At 37.8% G+C, this 25,117-nt stretch overlaps 1 protein-coding gene across 1 annotated transcript; it reads left to right on the top strand.

Annotated features, from left to right (window-relative positions):
• The first annotated feature begins 572 nt into the window (after positions 1 to 572).
• CHIC2 (cysteine rich hydrophobic domain 2) lies at positions 573 to 25,117 on the top strand. Its single transcript, XM_061370385.1, has 6 exons — positions 573 to 818; positions 8,049 to 8,103; positions 8,254 to 8,409; positions 21,687 to 21,743; positions 21,910 to 21,969; positions 24,729 to 25,117. The coding sequence occupies exons 1-6, from the start codon at positions 700 to 702 to the stop codon at positions 24,777 to 24,779; spliced, it is 498 nt and encodes a 165-aa protein (XP_061226369.1). The 5' UTR covers positions 573 to 699; the 3' UTR covers positions 24,780 to 25,117.

Below are 25,117 nucleotides of genomic sequence, written 5' to 3'. Positions count from 1 at the left end.
GAAAACCAGTCTTGGTGTAGTGCTTTCCATAGAGGGCTCAAAAGCTACTAGAAAGATGGCAAACCCAGGCCCTAACAGCACCACGGTACATGCCAACACTTGGCACCAGCCTTCATCAAAACAGGCCACCCTTGTGTGAGGGCTGCTTCCTTCACATCCCGCTGAGCTAAGCCAGAGGGCCCAACGTGCACCCCACCAACAATCGGAAACCTCCAAACCTCTCGGCTGTTTCCGCGGGTGCCCAAAATGGGGCTAAAACTTGGGATAAGAGCACACCCTGCCCCCACAAACCAACACCCACCCCTCTCTCTCAGCGCACCACTGAGGGCCAGACCCGCTCCCGACCCCCACGGTGACACCGCGCTCGCTAACCCCCCTTCCCGCCTCTCGCCGAGGCGGCCCCGCCCAACTCCGCCCACCGCCACGCGGGGCAGGGCCCGCGGCCGGATGTTGTTGTTGTTGTTCCTGCCCCGCCCCTCGCCCCCTCCCCCCGCGGAGGGTGACGGGCGCTTCCTCGCCCGGAGCCGCTGGTACTGCCTCCGCTGCTGCTGTTGCCACCGCCTCCTCCTCGCCGGGGTTCCGCTGCCGTTCGCCCCGGCGTCGGGGCGTCCCTGCCGGCCCCCTCCTGCCGGCCTCTGCAGCTGGCCCTGTCGCGCCGTCCCGGCTCCTCTCTCTTTCAGCGGACTCCTGGGCCCGGCTATGGCGGACTTCGACGAGATCTACGAGGAGGAGGAGGACGAGGAACGGGCGCTAGAGGAGCAGCTCCTCAAGTACTCTCCTGACCCGGTGGTGGTGCGCGGCTCCGGCCATGTCACCGTGTAAGGGCCGCGCCGGGGCCTGCGCGACCGGGGCGGGCGGTAGAGGCCTGGGCGGCGGGACAGGGGCCCCTGGGTGCCGGGCCTGGAGCTGGTGGCGACAGCGGTTCCAGGTCGGGGAGGCGGATGAGTGGGTTGCTGGGCCGTTACTGCTTCCATGGGACTGCAGAAGGGGCCCTCGGCCCCGCCGGGCAGCTGGGGGCTGCCTGGGTCTCGCAAGCGGGTGCAAAACTCAAACGAGGCGCTGAGGAAGCAAGGCTGACTTGAGCTGTGACTAGCAGAGGAATGTGAAGTATTTGTCCAAAATGATGAGCTGTCAGGAAGTAAGGTTCCTGTGTATAACAGGTATATGCAGGCACCTGACCGGCTGGGCTATTGCTTAGTGTTGTTTATGTATCTTGTTACCCATTCCCATCTGACATGTGGCCGCTAATACAGCTCTTGAGGACTTTTAAGAAAGAAAAGGTATCAGTGAGTCAGATAGGTATGTGTAAAATCATGTTAAGTTGTGATTGATGTGTTGTTTCTTTGTGTTTAATCTGGGAGTGACTGTGAGTTCTGTTTGTGAGTGTTTAGTATCTCTGATGATCTAGCAGCAAGTGTCTGTGAGTTAGTGTAGAACTTATCAATAATGTAACAGAGAGTGTCTTTCCTTCAGTCAGTTCTGTTAGGCTCACTCTACCGAAATGCAGTGGTTGTCAGTTATGATGTACAGCTGCAGAAACTGAAACATCGACCTGGAGACAAAACACAGCAGTGTGAACTTTTTTTTCGAGGTGTTCGCTGTTCAGCAAGACTAGGCTTGCAATAGAAGCATAGAGGTTGAAGGTATTGTGATCTGTATCAGAGTTCCATAAACTCTACTGGTTTGCAGATACTGACCTTTCCAGAAGATCAGGCTTAAATTTGGAGTGTTTTTCTGGCACATTAGTACATTATCGCTATGTTTGGTTGGCATTAAGTAATACTAACAGCTGGGCAGTGCAGTTTACTGTCTGGTTAACAACAGGAAGTAAGACATGATAGACTGAGAGAGGGTTGGAAGGACGTAGATGGGCAGGAGGCTGAGGAGGCCCCATAAAGGAACAGAAGCATGTAGCCAAGCTGTTCAGTGTATGACCGTTTATTGTAAAAAAAAAAAAAAACAAAGGGAAAAAAAAAAAAAGCTACCCATTCAATGACTTCTCTGAAAATAAGCTGGTAGCCTCAGCCTGTTTCTGGTAAACGGCAAAACCACAGTTTTCATATTAGCAAACGCAAAGGTATAAATAACTGAAATAGAGGCAAGCACTAGTTTCTTCTCCAATACTGGGAGATAAGTTGTGTGAGACAAGGCCATGGCCCGTTAGTGGAATCGTAAGAAGCTTGTGTAGCATGTCTATGACTAGTTAAGGGTGTTGTGGTTGAAGAAGGATGGTTACCTCATTAATTGTTCATTAATGGTCACTGCCTCATTATTACATTAAGGTCTTTCTTGAAATATTTGCACTTTAGGCTTTGGATGAGCAATGAAATGCAAACATGTACCTCAAAAATTAGGCAATTCATCTTCGTCTACTTTCTTTATTGCACAAGGTGTGACCAGTTCAGTAAATAACAACAGCCACTTTTACCTTTGTACAGCCTATAACTTTTTTTGTCATTGACAGAGATGCTTATTATTAGTTAGATCACTGTCAGAACATTCAGTTGGGGGGTTTCAGGAACAGGTCGAGGCTTATGTATGTCATGAATTAGTCTGGCCTGGCATAAAAACATGTATGAGTTTGGAACGTCTGACGAAAACTGCAGTTAAGCAAATACTGGATTGATCTGTCCCTGGCTCTGCTGTTTAAAGAGTGGCTGACACTCTTCTGCATGGTGTGAATTTAAACAGAAGCTCTCTTTTCACAGTCTGTCCACTAGTCTTACATAATGTTGAGTTTGAAATATGTCATTTCCATGCCTACAGATTAATGTCAGAAAGACATTTACTACCACTGGTTTCATCCAGCAGACAACGGAAGTGTGTGAGAGACCTTTCTAAGCTTAGCAGTTAAAAGCAAATTAAGGACAGCGGGTAAATACTATCCAAATCAAACATACAAAGGCCTTGCCTTTCTGGAGTGTGGGGTTTTTTGTTAGCTCTAAGTTTTCTTCTGAAACTCAGTGTTGGGACCATGCGGCACACAATTCCAAAACTTTTTTTCTTTGACATTGTTTTTTTAATATTCATTTAAACTGTTTTCACATCAGCAAAATTTAGATAAATCAGTAGTCTGGAGTAATACTTGACTTGTTTTTTGATAACTTGAGGTGATCTCTTTCAATAGCAAGAAACCTGAAAGCTGAGAAAATAATAGGACTTGGAACTGAATTGAAAGTCCAAGGTATTTCATACTTGCTTCTAAAATCAGGGTGGAAAGAGGGGTACATGATGAGTTTGAAATTGCAAGAGAATATTTGTATTTGGTGTCTGATTGTGTTTTTCAGTGGCTGTTTTCCTGTGCTTTCCTCTTCCTTGATTAGATGAGACATATGTGCCTTTTCTGTACCAGACTGTATTAGCTAGTCTGTAGCAAACTGTATTTTGTAGTAGTAATACTGGATTTGTTAGCCTTTTGCAGTGCTGGAATGCTGGAAAGCCATTGTGATGTGCTAATGAATGTCTTTCTGTGCTATTTGTCATCTTAGCATATTCTGTGTTGATGCAATGTAACTGTTTGGAGAGAAAAAAACCCCTCACAAAATATATTTTTACCCAAATCTATTTCTTTAAACTTAATTCTGCTGATACATTTTTTGAACCTTACTCTGTATTAAGGGCATATGAGTGAAAACAGGGCTGTGTGGATATTATAGATAGAGTGTGTTAAGATTTGTGGAATACATATTTATTTTGTAACGGCTGTGAACATGTAGAACTAAAGAGTATGGTTAAGAGTAATGAAAAAATGGTTTAGTGTCCCCATAAGAGAGGTCAAAGGGGAAGAGAATAGTGTGTCAGTTTTATGTTGTGAATATCTGAGTTGCAAGCTGAGAAAAGGTTGCAGGTTGGCTGTGTCCTATACTCTAAGCTTCTGTAGTTTGACATTTCTACTTCTCAGCTTTTCTTTCTGAACTGTACACAAGGGCAGTAACTGAGCCGAACCTTTCAAGCAGAGTCATGTTCAAGAAACACTTTTCCAGGTTCCAGGAAGGTTAAAGAAAGCAGTCACCTGGGAGGTGAACATGGATCTGTTGAAGACATCATGTAGAATGCAGAAAGCATAGAGCAAGCAGGGAAGGGTACTTGTCACTGAAGATGCAGTATTGTAGAAAAGAAATCTAGTGTTACGTGAGGACAGCTGGCTAAGTAAATGCATTTCCAGAATACTGATTTCCAGAATATTGATTTTAAGACATCTTTTGTTGCTTTTTGTCAGAGCTTTTATGCCTTTATAGTGAACATGTTGTAGTGCTCTGTGAAGTTTCTAGTATTTTAATTTCCAAATTGCAGCTTACAGTCAAGATTTATAATACTGAGATCATATAAGCTTATCAAAGCTTTTAGTGTATGGAGTCACTATTTTTTGCTACTTGCATATGGTGACAAAACTAATACAGAAGTCTCAGAATGCTGTTGGTAGCTGAGTTAGCTTTGATATTTCAGTTTTGCTATCCCACCATAAACACTTGTAAATTTTGCCACAATCCTCAAGTATGGAGTCTTGATGTCATTTACTTATAACTTCACCAAAGTGTAACTGGTGAAGAAACTCAGAAGTTTCTGTGCCTCACTGTGCCTCAGCCCGTTTGTAAATTCAGGTACCTCTAGAGCTTTTCCAGTAGGGTTGTCTTTGTTGACATGGCTTTTGCAATCTCCATAAATATTTGCTTGTGTTTGAGGCTTTCAATGTGTGAATATTTTTGGATCATGCATTCACAAAAAAGCCTTGTGTGTGTCCTGCTGATTTCCCAGCCAGTCTTCAGCATGAGACTGAACAGGGCTTTCCCTGCAATTACATCTTTTCGTTACTTAACTGAAAGCAGGGACACTTTTGTGTGCCTTTGACTTACCTGCTCACACCTCAGGGTAAAGGGTTTTCTTCCTTACTATTTTGGGTAGAGGGATAGCTGAAATTCTGTCTTGTGTTGGTGAGGGGCTCAGCTGTGGTTTAGTTCGTACAACAAGAGCTGCTTTGAACTGAATCATCCTATCCTTGTAGTTGGCCATTCCCTTATTGCTCAAAATTATATTTAACTCCATTATTCATAGAAAATCTCTTCTGGATGTTGAAGCATCAAGTACATGAAGATCGTTCTTTGAAGAGACATCTCTTCAGACATCTGTCTGATTTGATGAATTACTTATATAGTAAAGAGATGTTACCTTTTAGTTTTGAGACTTCTGATGCCTGCTGTGTATCTTGAACTTGGAGTCCTTCTTATGCTCCTGGCTGCTTATGAAGTGTATACAGATCCAAGGGATTTTTTCAGGCTTTGGTTCCACTTCACCTTACTGACAATTTTAAGTAGCTTAACTGACAGGGCATGACACTTCTTTCTGATGCTTACATAACTTTTGCCTCAGCACTTGATTTGACTCAGGATTTTAGGGGAAGGGTGGACGGTTCTCCTGTCATGGAGTATTCAACAGGATTTGCAGTGATGGAAGTATCTTTCCAGTGAGTCTTGGTTTTCTTTGGTTTGTGTTGAAGTGGTAAACTTGTCATATATTTCTCTGGTGAACAATGTTAATTTGTAACTTCACCAGTTTTAAGGGGTTACAGAGCTACTATTGTAACTGCAAATACTCATATATGCTTAGGTAACTTGTGTGTAACTAAGGTCTCTGGGGACACCTTATTGGGACCTTTGAAGAGGCTTGTAAGAATACTGAAGAGGGACTTTTACCAGGGCCTCTAGTAACTAACTGCACAAGGGCAGTGTTTTTAAACAGGATGTGTAGATTTGGTTTGGATATAAGGAAGACAATTTTTATGGTGCTGGTAGTGAGACACTGAAACAGGTTTCCCAGAGAAGTTGTGGATGCCCTGTTGTTGGAAATGTTCAAGGCCAGGTTGGACAGAGCTTTGAGCAATTTGGTTTAGTGGCGATGGGGTTGGACTAGATGATCTTTGATAGTCCTAAATAATTATGCTTCTACTGCCTGCAGCCAGTGATAGGGAGATAACTTGTTTACTTTTCCTTGAGACCATCCATAAAAATTGCCTACAGAGTCAAATTCACAAGATACATAGCCCAGTGTGCTGGTGCAGACTGAGGCAACAGGCGTTGCTGCTTGTGGGCTGCATGCAAGTCTAGCTGTTCTTGGTGTCCATTCTTGTACTCACTGTCATCTGCAGTTGTGGCAGGTGATGTATACTTCAGCATCGTCTTTCCCTTAGCGTCTATTTGCCAGGGAACTTGTGTAGTCTGTCTTCAAATCTGTTGTCACAGTGTTCATCATTAATCTCAACTGGAAAACCACAGAATTTTGCTACTTACAGCTTAAAGAAGCACTTTTTTTATGTTTTAAACCAGTATCTGACTAGTTTCAGTGAGTGCCCTCTGTTGTGGCATTTGGTGATTAGCAGTCAATCATTCACATTACCCGCTGCCTTCCTGAATCTTTGCACTTTGTTCATATACCCCCTCAGCCTTCTCTTTCCCAGGTTAGCGTCAGCCTTGTCAGTCTCCTAAAGCAGCTTCTTTATTCCCTTATTATATTAGTTTTCCTTCTCTCTGCTTTCTCTTAACTCCACCAAGTCCTCAATTAAATGTGGATGCAAGAACCTCACCTAGTACTGAATACATGGGTACATGAGGGTTTTATGGAGAGTCAAAATGATGGCCTCTGTGTGCTTCTTAATCCTTAATCCTGTTATTCCTAGTGATGGCCAATATTTCTGGCAGCTGCTGCTTGCATTGAGCAGGTATTTAAGAGAATCGTGACTGGTGATAAAAGATCTGTCTTGTGAGCTGTAGCTACCAAGCTTCAGTTGAGTATCATGTAAGTATAGTTCAGCTTTTCCAAGATTCACGGCCTTTATATATGCAGAAGCTCATCTGTCACCTTTTGTCCACTGGGTTTTGTGAGGCCCTTCCACAGTAGCTCAACACTGGTATGGCACTTAACTGCCCATTTGATTACTTGGATAAGGTTCTCCATTAGCATGCAGGTCATTTGGTTCAGTAAGAAGGAAACCTGAAATAAACCCCAAGAAACACCTAGCTGCTCAGTAAACATACTGCCAAAACAAATCAGGTTTTTTCAACTATCACAGTTCAGGTAAGCTTTTCTGCCTACAACCGAGTACTGTGTGCTAGGTTTTGCTGCCTGTATTCAAGTCTTGAGCAGTTTAATTTCTGATTTGTGGTGTTTGTAGTATCTGATAGTAAGACTGCTTTGGTTTATCTTCATAAGGTTATTAATTACAACTTAAGTTTTACAGTAACTGCTGTTTCCCGAACTAGTAGCCAGTCATACAGTTTTACTAATTACTTTGTTAGACTGTATAGTTTCTATTAGAAGTTATTGCCCAGGCTAGATGCCAGAAAATATTAAAATACTCTTTGAGGTTTATCCGTTCATTAACTCAACCAGCGAACTGTAAGATAGAAACCTCTTTTTTTTTTTTTAATAGATTAAGTGAAACTTCTCTGCTATTTAGATCTTCTGAAACCTAGAATATTCAATGACTCCAGCTCATCTCAGACTCCTTCATAGCTTTACATTTGTAATCAGTGTGTTTCTTTGAAATTAGTTACCATTTAAATAATTATTTAAATCATTAAAATAATGCTTTCTTAGGTAGTATTTTTGTGTTCTGAAACTTATTATGTTTTTTTCTGAATAAGGAAGCTGGTATTGATTCAGTTTTAATATGTAGAACAGTTATTTAGGACAGCCTAGGTGAGCTTTTCTTTAAGTACATCTCTACTGGTGATGGAAGAGATAATTCAAACTGTGACAAGTACTTCACTTTTCATGCATATTGCTTATAAAGATTTTGCTGAGTTTGGGGAAGAGTCAGCAGTATCAACAAAACTTTAGGAAGAAGGCTATAGGCAAGGTGGATTTCAGACTGTGTACTGCGGGGTACTTTTGTTGGTTAAGATAAATTTAGGAATTACTTTTAACAACAACTTCTTCCGTGAAATTAATGCTATTGTGATACAAACCCAGAGGGTATTATGAGGTGCTTATAACTTGTGGCATGGAATGAAGTTATTTCTAATTTTGGTATGATCTTATTTTTGGTTTTGCAGATTTGGACTAAGCAACAAATTTGAAGCAGAATTTCCTTCATCTTTAACTGGAAAGGTGAGTATCTGTGAATAGGAATTTGAAATCAGAGTTAAGATTTTATTACAAGAGTTCCAGGTGTAGATCACTGTAAAAGTAATAAAAAGCACTGCTGTAGTACTATCTTATTTTTTGCTTTGTTTGTTTTGTTTTATTTTTCCTTTGTAGGTTGCACCTGAAGAATTTAAAGCCAGCATCAGTAGAGTTAACAGTTGTCTTAAGAAGAACCTTCCAGTTAATGTACGATGGCTACTATGTGGATGCCTTTGCTGCTGCTGCACTTTAGGTTGTAGTATGTGGCCAGTTATCTGCCTCAGTAAAAGAGTAAGTTGAACTATTCATGTAAGTTTTGATATAGAATTGTACAGGATTTGTTCTTATTTTGTGGTGGTGTTTAGTTTTAGTTCTCTTGGTTTTTTTTGTTTGTGGGTTTTGGTTGGTTTGTTTTTTTTCCCCTCCCCCAGCTTTAGAAACAGTGTGCTAGAGCTTACTTAAATTGGTTTGCTTTCATATGTTTTGGTATCAATTGTCTGTCATACTAGTTAAAACAGACACCTGTCAGAACTTTGAGCTTATAACTCAGTGAGTGGTACCATAGCTGAATGTTTCCACTAGAACTGTGTACTGTACAACAGTTACTGAAGTAGCTTTCAACATACTATTTTAATAGCTGTATCTTCTGTCATACAGTGTTTGGGCTTATCAGAATTTGCCAGTGATTGAGTGGCAGTTTGCTTTAAGGAGCTTCTGCTTACACTGGTTCAAATAGCCATAACTTGTTTAAAAAGGCAATTAAAAAAAGATAATAATTGATTTTTCTGTTGAGATTTTCTTTCCAAGCTGTAGATAAGTAAGTTGATTTTTTTTTTTTTGTTTGGTTTGGTTGGGTTTTTTTGTGATTATTTTTGTGTGTGTGTGTGTGTGGTTTTTTTTGGTTTTTTTTTTTTTTTACATTAAAACCTGGAAAACAGTGTTTTGTCTGTGTACACTTGGCACTTAATATATTGTTCATAGCAGAAGCTCATTGCATGTGCCTGTTTTTCAGTTCCTTTCCCTCAGCGCAATTAGTTAGGCTACACTCCATCTCTTCAGTTTTCATTTGCATAAAAATTTTCTTGGGCTAGTGATATTTCACTTCTTTGTAAGAAGTCTCTGTGCCTCCCCATCCTGTCTTTGCTATTAGTGTTGTTAATCTTTCCATTTCATGGCAAGGTTTGTGTATGCTCCTTCTCTCTTCTATAAACCTCTTAATGTTACAAGTTGTGTACAATTACACTGAATGTCATCATGACTTCATCGAAGTCCTCATTTTACAGAGTCAGTAAATCAAGGCATTCTAAAAAAAAAAATATTTATAGGATAAGCACTGATCAGAATAAAACCTGTATGCATTTTTGTGCATCTGACTTTTTGTGTTAAGACTTCTAGTGCTTGTCCCTTTGAGAGATTACTTAAGGCTAGTTTTAATTATATACAAAGCAAAGTGGAAAAACTTCCTGGTGATATTGAGGTCTGTGGAATAACTTGCGTCAGTGTCAGTTATATGAAACTCTAGGTTTCCTGTCTTTAAGCTGTCACAGACTTATGTTCTCCTGTAGCATGGTTGTATATCCATATCTGGAAAGTCTGTTATAAGAAATGTGCTGATTGCTTTAATGGATAGGTTGATGATTTAACTGGCTTACAGAGAAGCCTACCTTTACTGGTCTAGGCCTAGCTCTGTTCATTGCAGACACAAGAGAAGCTTGCATTTCTACTGTCTATGTTTAACTTCTAAAGGAGAAAGCATCTGGTCCTCTGTAGTTGGACCCATTTTTCTTATATGATGTGCTGTTGTAGCAGGAAGTGATAGCAGATGAAATATGGTAGGGGCTGATGCTGCAAGCCCTCATCATCTAAACTGGGGTCTCTTAATCTATTACCAGAGGTCACAAGTAATCAACTTCTTATACATTGTTAAACAAAGTCAGAAAAAAGGTGGGGGCTAGAAAATAGAATTTGAAGCTGTGAGATATTATCAAGGACCTATTGCAAATTCTAATATAGGAAACAAGCAAAGAATTTGTAATGATTCTGGTCAGGGCTACTGCTCACAGAAAAGCAGTAAAAAGTTACTGCCACTTGAGTTGCTTGAATAGGTATGAGTGGGTTCAACTTTATTTCTTGGTAGACCCAGATCAGGAAAGTAGAAAGTTATTTAAATCTTTTAAATCTCTCTTACCTGGAATTACAGGTTTTCTAACCCTTAAGATCTCAATACTGAATTGCATCCACAAGCTTACAAGATTTTTCTTTTATGCAGGGCTTTCCATCAGTTTATGTGAAAGTGCTATGACAATTGCAGGAAATTAATTGTATGTATTTTCCTACAAGTGGCAAAAATGAGAGACAGTGCATGATGTGAATTATCTGGAGCTGCTCTACAAATTGACAGCAGTTGTAAATACAGCCTGTTTCGTCTAGGTTCCAATCTGTAATTTGATCAGTAGATTCCAGTGGAATTGTGACAGGAAACAACTTCATGTTCTTCCACTGGAAAAAAACCCACCACCCCAACTATCTATCAACTATTTTGATTTGCTGCTAGTGCTACAGCTTTGCAGATACATGGCAGACTAACGTGTTCAATGCAGAGTAATCAGTTATATTTGAACCCTTGTACTGCTTGTCTGTGACTTTACAATGTTTTGAAAGAGGGTAGTTTTGGTCAAGTGATCTTCCATGCTCTGACTTCTTCACATCTCGTTTCACTAGCCAGACTCCAGCCATAGGTATGGTCACAACAGCCAGGATTCACCTTTTGAGGAAGCAGGGATCCAGGACAACCTGTGGCTGTTTCTTCTCCTCAGCTTTTAGATACAGTGGATTCTTTCCCACTGACACTCACATTGTAAAACTGTTATATTAAATGAACAATAAACAAAAGGTTACTGCATTTTGTCTGAGAAGTGTTGCCCAGAAAGCTTGTCTAATTCAACCCTGTCCTAAAGCGAAAGGACTGTTACTTGGAACTGGCATGTGTTACATCCTTTGCTTCAGTGATCACGCAGGACTTCCAAGGTCATATAATTGGAGAGTTTGATTTCTGAAAGCAGGATGGAAGTGTTTCATGTAGAACTGAAATTTGTGTAGAACGTGTTTTAATCACACAATGAAAACATTCCAGCCTTCATCTTCGCCCTTTTCTACTGAAATAGAACACTAACAAATTTGTTTTGAATTGTATATAGTGAGCTAACAAGTGGGAGTGTTTCTGAAGTTAAGGCTTTTATTAAATGAAATAAGTTTCATCTATACAATTACTTTTAATGTAGAAGAGTAACTTTTCTCAGAATGATTAAGAAATGCCTGTTCTAATAAGACCTTCTTAAGGTGTTCTTAAATTGCTGCTATACCTTGAAACTCATTTTCAGAGAAACTTTTTTTTAAGATGTAGACAAAATGAAAGCCGCAGCTTTGGAGCTTGTGAAGTTACAATAATTCTCTTAATCTTTCTTTTTATTCTGTGTTTTTACAGCCATTCATTGACTTTTAAAATTCTAACATGGCAGTGTTATCACAAATGTAAATATGGTTTTTGAAATTACAGAGTTATTGAAAGTTTGTGTGTAATGGGAATATATGCTTATTTTTGTGCAGTGAATAAGAAATTTTGGGTTTGTCTCCTTAAATCAGCAGGTGCTTCAAACTAAGAATTTAAGTCTCAGACATTTGTAAGCTTAATTGTTAATTATATCACTTTAATGCATTTCCATGCAATGAAAGCTTTCCCTTCACTGCATTTTTCCTTTCACTGTTTTGTTCAGTGCTAGTTTTGGAAGTCTTTGTACAGTATTGTTTCCTTTCTTCTTTTGCATTGGGGTATTTGAGAAAAAGCCTGCTAGTCTTCACCAGTAGAATAAATGTTCAATTTGATTCAGTATCTTACTGCCTCTCTCCTTTATGTGGTCTTGATTCAATTTTAATGAATAAAAGCTTTCAAGAGTGTTACAGGAAATACAGGCCTTCATTTGCAGGTCTGGATCATCAATGTTCTTCAGCAGTTTTACTCACAGATTATACTGTCCTTCCTGGGACAAGTTCCAGATTGTAGAAATGAACATTAAGTCTTTAAGTTATTGTTCTTTAAATAAAAATAATGACATGGTGAATTATAATTTCAAAAAGCACTACAGGCTGAGGTGCCCATTTAGAGCCACTTTTTCAAATGAATTGGCACTCATTTTCAGTATTAACTAAATACTGTAGTTCCTGGTGTTAAATAGGATAAATAATTTCAACAGAAACAGTAACAATGAAAGCTAGGATGGAATTGCAGTACTTCTAGATTTCTTAAAAGCTGGTATTGTACATGTAAATTGCATGTTTCAGAAGGTTCATGGGCAATCTCTTAAAATGAATAGAATGAGATATTTAATAGTGATCTGTATTAATACTTTCAAGAGCTACTTGTTTGTTTGTGAATTCACACAAAGCTGATGAATGCTTCTTAAGCCTCATCATTAGTTGTCACACAGCAGTTTACATCTTCATAATGCTGTATAAACATAAGCCAATTACAAATTCCCAAGTATTGATTAAATATGTGGGGGAGGAGCTGGAGTGAATTTTCTTAAGTACAGCAGTCTTCCGTGTCAGTGGATGGTACTGATGTTAAAATAGCTCAGTTTATTGAACCTATGAATATATTACATTAATTTTCAAAACTGAAAAGAATTTAGTTTTTTCTCCTCTCCCTGTTGCCAAGGACGTGGCACTGGAGATACTCTAATACTATAATGCATTTCCAAGTAGTTCCTCAAGGTGATTACATAAGATGGAAGGTGCCTTGTTTTTGAAGTCTCTGTAATTCAGTTCGGAAGAATCCGTAAAATTGTAATGTATTTATTAAGTTTATCCTAACCAGAAGATATGTGCTTTCTATATTGGCTTTAGTCAGCTTAGTAAAACTTTTCAAGTAGAGCTTGTATGTATCAAATATGCATTCTTGACTGTTTTCTTCAGAGGTCTTTAAAATTAGCTCTTTTTTTTTTTTAGTGTTAGCTATGAAATGAAAACTTTAAAAGAATTTGAAGATTCAGATATGGTATATTTTTCTTTAAAGATTGTTCACTATAATTTTGGACAGGAGAGTCAGTAAGTCCTCACATGCTGAACTTAAAGTGGCAATGCTTGTAGAAAAACTATAAATGTCAAACCATCAGTGTATAGCTCTGTGGTTATTTCCCCCCCCCCCCCCATCTCTGAACTTAGATTTTATCTCATTGAGAGCACTCTGTAAGGGTTTATCAGATTTTCATGTGCTTTCCTGAAAGGTAATGGGTTGGTGCATAATACTGTGTGGGAGCAAATAGTTCTGCTGTGTCTTTTAGTTTGCCAGCCCACTGGGGTGAGGGGAAAGGGGCAGGGCAATTATATTAACATGAAAAATACTTATATTTGTAGCTAAATAAAAAAATAGTAGTTTATTTCTCTATAGAATCATAGAATAGTTAGGGTTGGAAAGGACCTTAAGATCATCTAGTTCCAACCCCCCTGCCATGGGCAGGGACACCTTGCTCTAAACCATATCACCCAAGGCCTTGTCCAACCTGGCCTTGAACACTGCCAGGGATGGAGCATTCACAACCTCCTTGGGCAACCTATTCCACTGCCTCACCACTCTAACAGGAAAGAATTTCCTCCTTATATCCAATCTAAACTTCCCCTGTTTAAGTTTTAACCCATTACCCCTTGTCCTATCACTACAGTCCCTAATGAACAGTCCCTCTCCAGCATCCTTGTAGGCCCCCTTCAGATACTGGAAGGCTGCTGTGAGGTCTCCATGCAGCCTTCTCTTCTCCAGGCTGAACAGCCACAACTTCCTTAGCCTATCGTCATATGGGAGGTGCTCCAGTCCCCTGATCATCCTCGTGGCCCTCCTCTGGACCTGTTCCAACAGATCCATGTCCTTTTTATGTTGAGGACACCAGAACTGTACACAATACTCCAGGTGAGGTCTCCTGAGAGCAGAGTAGAGGGGCAGGGTTGCCTCCTTTGGAATGCAGATCCTTTAGTATTAAAAATATGTATCCTAAAGTTAAATTTGTAATTTCATGTATTCTTAATAGGTTTCTTATATTAATCTTAAAGGCAGCTTGTATCTTTAGTTTCTGTAAATGCTAGTGCATTTGTTATTAGAATGATATCTCTGAAGATACCAATGTGAACTGTAATAATACATGCAGGATTAACGTTTTCCTCTTATAGTGCCTTTTACATTGTGCCTCCCTCTCTATACCTTATACATCATAGATCATGCAGTGGTTTGGGTTTAATATTGCTTTTTGTATTTCTTTTCGTGCTCAGTTTGACATGTTTCTGAAACAAATGTAAGCTTGTTGAAATTTGCATAGAGCTATTTTGAAAGAGCATGCTAAAAATGGTCTAGCTAATTGTCAGATTTGAAAATTTTTAGGATTCTGTCTTTAGCAACTTGTAGATAATGCCAAATAGACAGCATATGCAAACACTCTTGAGGAAAGAACTAGAATGCAAAATTATCTGAAATTCATATGGTAACATTAAAGTAAGTAGAAAGCACTTCACTGAACAATAACTTGTTAGACTCTGTGTTACAGTAGCATAAGACTAGAGTGGTCTGCTGGGAAGTGCCAGGTGACCTGTGCCTCTTGCCTTTTTTCAAAGTAGTCTTGCTCTGGGATGTATTCACTTTCTCACTTTATTAAAAAAACCAGGGTAAGGCATTATTTTCTGCACAAGTAAAACACTCTCAGTAACTTGAGTACTATGTATAAATAAAGTAGGCTGTTATTTAACAACTGGAACAACAAAAAGAAAAGGTAGTTCAAGAAACATGGCTGCTGACGAAACAGTTGGGAGGATGAGAGGCACAGCTTTTCTACAGAAGTAAAGACTGACTGAAGGAGTTGATAAGTCTTCTACCACACCAAGCATATGCTGAAGTGAAAAGTGACAAGGTACTTCTCTTTTTGTTCCGCATAAAAGTTATTTTTGCTGAATTTTGAAATTAATTGCTGAAATTGGAACACTAATGATGATGGTGATCAAAAATATTTTTAAGTAGCCAGCTTTTTTTTTCCTAAATTGGTTAATTAGCTACAGGATCAACCTATTTGGGATTCTGGGATTCTGTAATTTTCTGTTCAATCCTAGATGGGCAAGGCACTTTGGAGGCCGTCTCATTCAGAGGGACCATTCTCTTCAACATTCACACTAGTAAAGTGCTTGATTTTACAGAGTATTGTAGAGTTATTTTGTTAGGTTGTGATGCCTTTCAGTCTTTGTGGCTGTGTAGCTTCTCTTCCATTCTTGGTGCTTACCCTTAACCATTCCTAACAGCTGAAGCCAAAGGCTTCCTGTATAGTAATAAGTTAAACCTGGGAGTGTTCCTAGGAATTGGTGCTTTATAATTTCTAGTCTTCAAGAGGTCCCTGGCAGGCTCTGGGTCTGTATCGTGTAGCAATTCCTAGGCATTATTGGAATGCTCCAGGCTCTGTGAGTTGTTCAGAAGTTATGAAAACTTACTGATACAGATGTAAGTTGTTCCCTGCCAGCTGGCTTCAAGTGAACGGGAATGTTTCTGGGCACAGTTTCATTTTCTAATAGAAATGTAACCTGAGATTCTTTAGCTTCTCCACCTATACTGTCTTTGAACTATGTTCCATAGCATACTACTGAGTATTTTGGAAATAAGTTTGGGGGACCCAAATTAACATCTCTGTAACTTTAAAAGAAAAGATGGAGGTGGAATTTTCACTCATGGTCAGTTTAGGATTTCCCACAGTGGATGACAACATACGAGTTATTTGGTGGAGATTCAGTCCTGTTTTGATCCCTGTTACGGTCCATTCCATTTTATGTGTTAATTTTCTGTTGCCCTTTCTATGAGAATGTCCTTCAGCAGGAGGTGGATGCTTTAGGCTGTTATGGCCAGATGTGAATAATTTCTTAGGAGGGAACAGAGATTAATTTTCCTTTTTCTTTGTAATGACAAAGAGTCAGAGGTAGAATTTAATTTTAGAAGAAAAGAGTTGCAAATTCAAATAACAGAATCAGTTATAATCTCGATGCTTCATGGGTCAGCTCAACATTTGTCTGCCTGTGAAGTGTGTTTTAGGACATCTCAATTAGGCCTTCTCAAGGGAAGTGTGTTAATTTTGTCAGGGTCAAGACTATTTCTTCTACAAGTCTTCTCCGTAGTATGAAGACTCCACAATAGTTGATTCTAGTCACTGTCACATCATTACAGAAAGTAACTAGCTACACTTACTTTGGTAACTTAGCTCTTACAGGAGAGCCAAAATATAAAGTTAGCACCTTGACTCCTGTGTATTGTCTACATTTGAGAGTATATTTTTATGAGAATTTTGTAATCAACTTTCAGGAATTTTCCTTGATAATTTCTCTTAGCCACATGCTTGTACTCCAGACCAAAGTGACTTTGGAGTCATCCAGTATCTATCACTTAGTATGATGGTGATAATACTACAAGATGTTCTCCATTGTACTCCTGAATAATGTGCATGGGGTGTATGTTTCTGATACCTTCTCCATTCTCCACATATTTCATTGCTTTAGTGATTTCTTAAACGGTCTAGGGGTTTGACAGTCAAGGTAACCAGAGTCTCCGGAGTTGTCTTTGGCTTAGACGTTAAAACCTGTTGCAAGCAGTAATGTCAAATAATGCTGCTCTTCTCTTTATATCAGCAGTGTGGTGGAAGAGACCTTTCCAGAAAGTAGTTGATCTGATTCGATTCATTAAGCTTTAAATTAATTGTGATGTACTAATCCAGGGTTGAGAGCCATACAAATTAGGTCAGTTTAAAGATTGTGTGAGAAAATGGGATAATATCCTCAGGGCTGTCTTTTAGAACAGGAAGTCTCCTGAAGGCAACTGATGTTGTCAGTTCTTCCACTCCAGAATTCTGATTATATTTCTCTTTGCCTGATCAAGAGCTTTGATCTGCTTTTGTCTGGGCTTGCTTTCTGCCCAGAATCATCTGTAAGGTATGACAAGATACAGCAATAGTAATCCTGTTGGAGAAGGTAAAATTGTACAAAAAGCACACTTATTTCCAGATATGCTTCAATCCTTCAATCCTTCAATCCCAAGTATGGGCTTCATTCACTTTCTTGCATGGATGCTGCAGTGTGTTCTGGGTTGAGCACCTTTACAATAGTCTCTAGTAAGAAATATCCAAGCTATTCATAGGTGTATCTTGCATCGCCTTTCTTATGTGGTTGATCATACAGCTTTTGAAGTTACTGTACATGCTAAAGCAGGTATTCCAGGATGTCAGGGTCTGGACTCAACTCAGGCTTCACTTTTGCTATCTTTGCCCTTCACAAATAGAGAATTCCTCAGTAAGATTGGAATCTTACAAACTTACTACAGTTTCTAAAGGGTCTATTTGTGACACAGTGTTAAAGGTGGGGACTTGCTAAGCACAGGTAAAGATGTATGTAATTCAGGTACGTGTGTTCCGAGTGCAGCTTTGACATTTTGTGGTACCAATGTGGGCCTCAAAATTGACTTGCGGGATGTTCTGGCATGTTGAAAATGAGTGTGCAGTTGTGTGATTCAGTTAAAAGATTACTTTTTATTTTGTTTGTGCTGATAAATTACATGAGTATGAATTCTATCGTTGGGTTTATCTTTGGGGAATGAATAGAAATTCTGACATCCATAATTTCTCTCTTTGAGATCATAAAGTTCAGACCTCTGATATACTTCTTTCTTCTCTGGTATATAATACAAAATCTGACCCTATGAGAATCAACAAAAATCTGCTTAAATTGGTCTCTTTGTATTTTGAAATTTGAGCATGAAGGGTATTTTTTTTCAAGGCAGTATTCAGAATTACTAATACTTTACTGTGGTAAATTTTATATGAAGGAATTTTAAAATCTCTATGTACTATTTATTGCACTGATGTTGCACTACATTTACATATGTTTTGCAGTTTTCAGGTGAGAAGTCAGAGATCAAATACATTTAGCTGGAGGTTCTTCTGTTGATTCCAGACAACTGCAAATAAAATCAGTAGTGGAGTTGTTACTATCCAGATTATTTCCCCACTTAAAGACAAAGGGAGGTACTCAAATTACCACTGTTTTGAGAGTCATGTAAGATCCTTTTTTTAATATTGTACCAGTCATTCACTGATTTACAGCCAGAGCTGAGGGGGCTTTGGCCCCTTCAGTAGTATGGTTTAGTGTAACGTGCATGTTCCAGGTCATGCACTGCAAGAGGGACCCTGTGGCTACGCAGTATCCCAGTCCAGATCATAACTGCATCTGGAATTGTAAGCTAACTTCAGTAGACACTGCTAGGTCTTGTAGTTGGTAATACAGGTAATGTAGTATTTGTATTCAATGCTGCTTTGTTTCTGCATGAAAAGTTCGTAACCTTCCTAGTTTTGTTTTTTTTTTTTTCTTCCATGTTTAAGGGCAAAACTTTATTTTAGTTAATTGGGAGCAATAAGCATTGGTGATAGTGTATTCTGAGTTGGTTTTTTTTTTGCAGTAGCCTGATTTTTCAAAGACAGTGTCAAACATTAATATCTTTAAAGACTCAGTTATTTTACTGGAGCGTTTCATTAAACATTGCATCTAGATTGTTGATTGAAGAGCTCTGTTTCACAAAATTTGGTGAACACTAAAGGCTATCTGCTTTTTTTTTTTCCACAAAATATGTTACAAAGCATACTTTCCTATCATTGGCATGCTAAAATGTGTACTTGAATTGTAGTTTTAGTTTGCTGAAATATTGCATTGCGTTTTTAAATTAAAAGCTGGATAGTATTAAATCTTCCTAATAAGCAAGCCTCTCTTCCACTTAATTTGTGCTTTTGTTGCGGCTAACAAATAATTTGCTGTATGGGTTTTTCTGTACACCATTGATAGAATATATAAGCTTGTCATCGTAGTGTGCTGGAAATGCTACACTCAAATCAAGTGTTCCTTTCTGGTTTTGTATATCCTCACCTGCTCCTCACTGTAAATCATTGAGATGTCAAGAGCAGTGATTAATTAAGCTGCACGTGCAAGTGCTTTTTTTTTCACCTGTCAAGTAGGAAGAAAACTTACTATAGTGAATTGTGTGATGCTGTTTAATTCATTTCTTTTTATCCCAAGCTCTGAGGTTTGCAGAAATATTTTACAGTCTAATTTTCGTTAACATTTCTGTATTGGTAATGTGACATGATTTGGGAGCTATGACTGTCCCAAATTATACCTCAGGAAGGATTCTATTTAAAGCTCTGGGAACCTAAATAATTGTATTCTTGAGGCTGCATGTGCTTTTATCTCACACTAGTAAAATTGCTTTAAACTGGCTTCTTATTTAAACAAACCAACTAATAGTACATAACTACCTATCAATTTCTTATTTATGTGTATGTATTGTAATATATATGTAATTTTATTGGAATCTGAAAAGCTTGGATGTTTTTCACACTCTTTGGGGCAAACAATGAAATTAAATTGTATAGTGATCTTAATCTATTATTAAAAGGGCCTGGAAAGGAAGATTACAAGGTAGATTCAGGTTTTGAATCAGTTTTGCCATTGGTTTAGCAGCGGGTGGGCAGGCAGATGCCTGCTCAGAGTAGAACCTATTGCCATTTTTCACCATTGATAGAGTAGCCTTTCAGAGTCAATGAGCTCTGTCAATGTGAGCTTGTCAAGGCTACAACTTCATAGACCTGAGAGGCGGTTTGAGAGGTCAGCCCTTTTCAGGTTTGCTGTGATGCAAATGAACTTTAATGCTTAAACAACTATTGGAATTTTTATGTCTGCTCCTTGTTCTTTTTTCTTCACAAAGTCATTGACGAGACATTCAGTGCTTTTTAAATTGGAAGTTGCATTGTGCTAAAGACCTAGTACAGATTTACGGAGGGCTGAAAGCAGTTAGATCATGTTCTTTTCATGGTGCGATTAGAATCAAATCGATTTCCCTACAGCCTTCAGCATTCAGATGGCAATTTTAACAAAGCTTGGGGGCTAGACAAGGGACAAAACGACTGAACTGAATGTTAATTACACTCTGCAGCCTTATTTTCTTTTGATTTGGAGCTGACTGGCAACTAAATTAACAAAAGTGTGACCATAACTGCTGCCCTATTTTCATTTAAAAGGAGAGCAGACTCTAAAAGGCTATCTTTACAAAGAAACAAGTGAGGTCTACTGATTATTGTTAAAGGGCACTGTCTTTAAAAACATAATAATAACAATAACCCCCAAAATACTCAGTCCCCAATTGATGTGATGAATTAGTCACTGGCACATCCACCTTGTGATAATTCCTTGACTCGTGCTTTTTAAAATAAAACATAATAAAAATTCAGTGTAATGATTACTCATAGGTAGCAATGATCTAATTTTTTAATCATGTGACCACAGTACATGCTTAGATATGCTTCCCCACAACGCTTCGGTATTAAACTAGAGAGAAACTGATGTTTGAGAACCAAGTTGGTAATATTTAGTGGGAAATGATTAATTTGTTGTCTGAGTTTTATTTTACCCAAACATCCTTATTTCTCATGACAGCATTTAGTTTGATTTGTTAAGGTTCATTTACAGTACTTGTATTTTGTACTAATAACAGCAAGATGCTTTCTCATCCCTTCCCCTCACCCCTCTCTGCCTTGTAAGGAAGCTGCAGCTGCACTAAGTTGTATTTGATCCTTGTCATTGCTCTGTCCTTTTGCACCTGCAGCTCTGTTGGTCTCATCTTAACACCTGGCACCATGAATTATCCTCTTTTTATTCATAGCCAGTAGCAAATCCCATTTAGAGCTAAGCAGTATATATTCTGGCAGTCAAATGACCATGTCAGTATGTATTTCTTAAATGTAAATATAACTGAATAATTATATTCAAAATGCTGTGAAACTTTGCAGCACTGAATGTCCTTTTAATACTGCATAATCTTGAAAAGCTCTGCAAACAGCTTTAAGGATTCTTTATATGAAGTGTCAAGTGTGGGCAACATAGGCAGTAAAACTTTGCTTTAGAATCCTAAATACTGGATTCACTTTTTATACAAAGCACAGATATAGTAATAGTTGTTTGTGTGATTTACTGGAACTTTCTGCATTTGGTTTTCAGTCTCTAAAATCTGGATATAAAAGTCACAAAAAAATCTCTTTTGTTTAGGGAATTGCATGTTTGTACTTGACCTAGAGCATTGCAAAATAGTTGGCAACATTTGTCAGTTTAGATACCAACCTTCTCAAAAGCAGTGCATTTACGCCACTGATACTAGGGGAGCAGTGGTCCTGCTTTTATACATCATTTCATAATTTCTGTGGTTTTAAAGTTGTACTGCTGTAAGAACCAGGAAGCATATACATATGAACAGTTGTTCCAGAATACTTGAAGATAGTTATTTGGGTGTTGTAAAAAGTTGTTCTTTTCTAGTTATTGTTTAATACCAGAGAAGTTTTGATAGTACTACAGACCACCCTGTACTCAGTCACTGTCCTGTACCTCTCTTTCAGACAAAAGCAGCTGCATAACAAAGTTTTTCTAAAACCAGTCAAGAGTAAAATTCTTTCTCATTTGTCTTCCAGACACGAAGATCGATTGAGAAGTTATTAGAATGGGAAAACAATAGGTTATACCACAAGGTGAGTGCCGCAGGGAGCAGCTTCGTACTGTTGAAGTTTGAATTGCACAGTATGGAAACAGATGCTTTTGTTGAACGAAAAATATGAAAGGTGGACAAATGGGCTAGTCTGTGTGCTGCAATAAAATACAGCTCATTTTTCTTCTTTTTCTTTCCTCCTTGTCTAGCTGTGCTTGCATTGGAGACTAAGCAAAAGGAAATGTGAAACGAATAACATGATGGAATATGTAAGTTAAAGGGCTGTTTTGTGAGTTTCTCTATTAAATGATCATTTATTTTGCTTCTGATCTTATTCTTTTCGTGATTATTAATCAGTAAAGGTGTCAGGAGCTTAATCGCCTGAGTGCAAGGATTTTCTACGGTTCACAGATGCATGGTTTCATGTGCAGGACTGATTTATAAAGTTATGAATGACTTGAAAACAAGGCTTCACTGTGTTCTGAAAAATAATAAATTAATTGCCAAGATAAAATAGCTTGAACATGTGCTGATGGAGTGTGAAATTTTAGATGCTGTATAAAGAATAACCACAACTTTGGTTACGCAGCAAGTCAGATATGGCTGTTTTATATAACGCTAATCAAGTCTAAAAGTATGGAAGAAGACCTTTCAACTAAGCTGTTGGAGCTTAAGAAACTTTTAGCCTTTTTAAATTTTAACTGCCCCTTACCTCAACTGTCTTGAAAGTATCTTTATCTCTAAGCTGTGTCACTAAAATATTTTTAAATCAGTCTCTGGAGGTTTAATTTACTCCAGTCTTTGGCTGAAACTCCATAAGCACATCTTGGAAATATACAGTGAGAATATACTGTTTAAAATGAATGATGTCCAGTGTGGGATTTCACTTTGTGTAGCTTACAACCTTCTTTTTCTTTTTTGGTGCTGCTTTTATTTCAATTTTCAAAATATCTTGGAGGTACATAGAATAAGATGAAATTAAGCTGCTAAAATGTGAGAAGCATCAGAATTTGCATACTTTTTAATGCTCTAGGAAGTAGGTGATAGGAAGGGTTAACCTGTTAAAAAGAAAGATTACTATTTGAGAAATGTCTGCTGTATTAGTTCTAACATATCTGTGGTCTTTATCATGCATATGAAATTTTTAAAAGTGATTAAGCAGTTGGAAAAGATATTAAAAGGATAATTAGTATTCCTCCTTTTCCTGTTTGTAAATTAGATCTTATTTCTAGCCCGAAACATAAGATCTTTAAAGTGCTTTTTCACAGAATGACTCTATAAGTAGATTTTTTTTTTTGTACCATATATTCTACAATTTTGTTGTTGTTTAGATCTAAGAGATGTGGCTGAAAATGGAATAAAGCAAATTTCAGAAAGTATATTTGAACTTTACCTGAATGAAGTGTTTTGAGGTGTTTTTTTTTATTTCACTAAAAATTTTGTTTTCCTACAGGAAGACATTGTCACACCCAGTGTTTTGCAGATTCAGTTGAAAAAGACATGTACAATGCTAATTTGTAAACACTATAGCCCAGCAACCTTTACAGATGAATATTAACTCTGTTAAATACAATCTAAAATAAGTTTTACATGACCTGTTTACATTAATATGTAGTCATAAGCATGTAGTTTCACAGGCTAAAGACTGAAGATTTTATTTTCAATTTGTGAAATGTTTAATATGTTATCTCCAGATATATATAAAGAGAGAATTTTTACAAAGCCTCTCTACCATTTTTTTCATTTTCAGGGAACTGATTTGCTGGTCTCTTGTCCCTAATGTTGTGTTTATGATTTAATTTTAAGTAATATGTATCCTTTTTTCCAAAGCAGATGATTTAAATTAGATTCTTTTACCCAAAACTTGGTGCTTTTCCAGCTTGAGGTTCAAAATCCACTGTTGTAGAAGCTAAATTAAATAAATAATTAAATAGACAAAACCACAATAGCCTTATGTCTTTGGCATAAACACAGAGTTCCAGCTTTGGGTCTTTGCTCCCTTTTTGAAACCCTGTCTGAATATCAGTAGCCCTGGAATTTGAAGCATTCACTGGTTGACTCATGTCAGGGCTCAGTGGATTTTGAGCAGTTTACATCACTTCTGAATAGCTCTTAAAAGTAAATTTATACATCTGATTTTGATATTATTTTGAATCTTTGCCTTAGACATAAAATCAGAGACTTCTTTTCTGATGTTCAGTATGCTATCAGAGATAGAAGTGGTTACTCTCTAAGCAGTCAAGTTGTGTTCTCATTTACAATCAAAAGCATTTAGATTTTTTTTTTTTAACTTCTTAGAAAGGCAAGTTCCCCTTAAAAGTAAATAAAATCCTTAGTTATGTTACTGGGTGCATTTATTTGTTTATGAATACAATCATGCTACTGTGTAATGATTGTTATTTCTGAAGAAAGTGCACAAGTGAATAATTCCCTTAAGCTTTCTGTTTAAAGTAAGATGAATGCTTGGATTGTATTCTGGAGTGTACACTACCATGTGTTCCTAGCTCAGAAACACCTAGTTTAAATTTAAATAGGGGCCATAAGAATAATCACGCAAAAGCATTAGGCAGGTTTCTTTTAACTACTTGCAGATTCATTAGATACGGGAGCTTTGCAAAGGTTGATACACCTTTCTATCTGTGCAAGTTTTGAACGACAAATATAATTTAGAATACTATACTAAGTGGAAAAAATTTTAAGTAAAGGGAATTGAATGTGTAATTTAAAAATAACTTTGCATACATTGCGCCTTCCGATTTTTTTAATGAATGTTTATCTCTTTCATAATATTTTCCTAATAAAGTGAATGAATTATAATAAAGAATAGTTATGTAATAGGGTATTTCAGTTTGTTTAGATGTTACGTGTTGGTAAGCATACCTTTCCAGTTGAATTTAAGTGATCTCTGATCATCGTCATAAGTTGATGTACTTGGGGAAAAAAAGAAGGCATATGAATTATCGTTGTGATAGATAATCAGATTGCTGCCATCTTCCATCTAATACATGTTTGTTTTCTTTTTATGCAGGTCATCCTTATAGAATTTTTACCAAAGACGCCGATTTTTCGACCAGATTAATGTTTGATTTATTTATAGAGACTTACTCAAGTATGTTGTCTTTCCAATGGTGCCTTGCTTGGTGCTCTCCTGGTGGTAACATAGATTGGTTCTACAGAATCTTGTGGTGTTGTCATTCTTTTTTTGTTTGTTTGTTTGTGTTTTTTTTTTTGTTGGATTTCTTTTTTTCACTAAGAGCATGTTCCAAGTGCATTTGGTCAAACTCTGCAAAGGAATTTCACACAAATGTTAACTGCTACTTAAGTTATTGTTACTTTTACTACTTCAGTTTATTAGTGTATCTTGATTTTCAAAGACTCTTTTATATGTGTGTGCGCGCGCGTGTACATATATATATA

The sequence above is a fragment of the Neopsephotus bourkii genome, unplaced genomic scaffold, assembly GCF_033783945.1.
Source record: "Neopsephotus bourkii isolate Nb327-2 ecotype Australia unplaced genomic scaffold, CSIRO-AGI_Nbou_v1 NB_168, whole genome shotgun sequence".
NCBI classification, from domain to species: Eukaryota; Metazoa; Chordata; class Aves; order Psittaciformes; family Psittacidae; genus Neopsephotus; species Neopsephotus bourkii.
This window is presented reverse-complemented; position numbering and strand designations above follow the sequence as displayed.

Coding starts and splice junctions, on each gene's coding strand:
- CHIC2 (XM_061370385.1), top strand. CDS start 700: ATGGCGGACTTCGACGAGATCTACGAGGAGGAGGAGGACGAGGAACGG. Junction 819..8,048: donor GGCTCCGGCCATGTCACCGT/GTAAGGGCCGCG, acceptor TTGGTTTTGCAG/ATTTGGACTAAGCAACAAAT. Junction 21,744..21,909: donor ACAATAGGTTATACCACAAG/GTGAGTGCCGCA, acceptor CTCCTTGTCTAG/CTGTGCTTGCATTGGAGACT.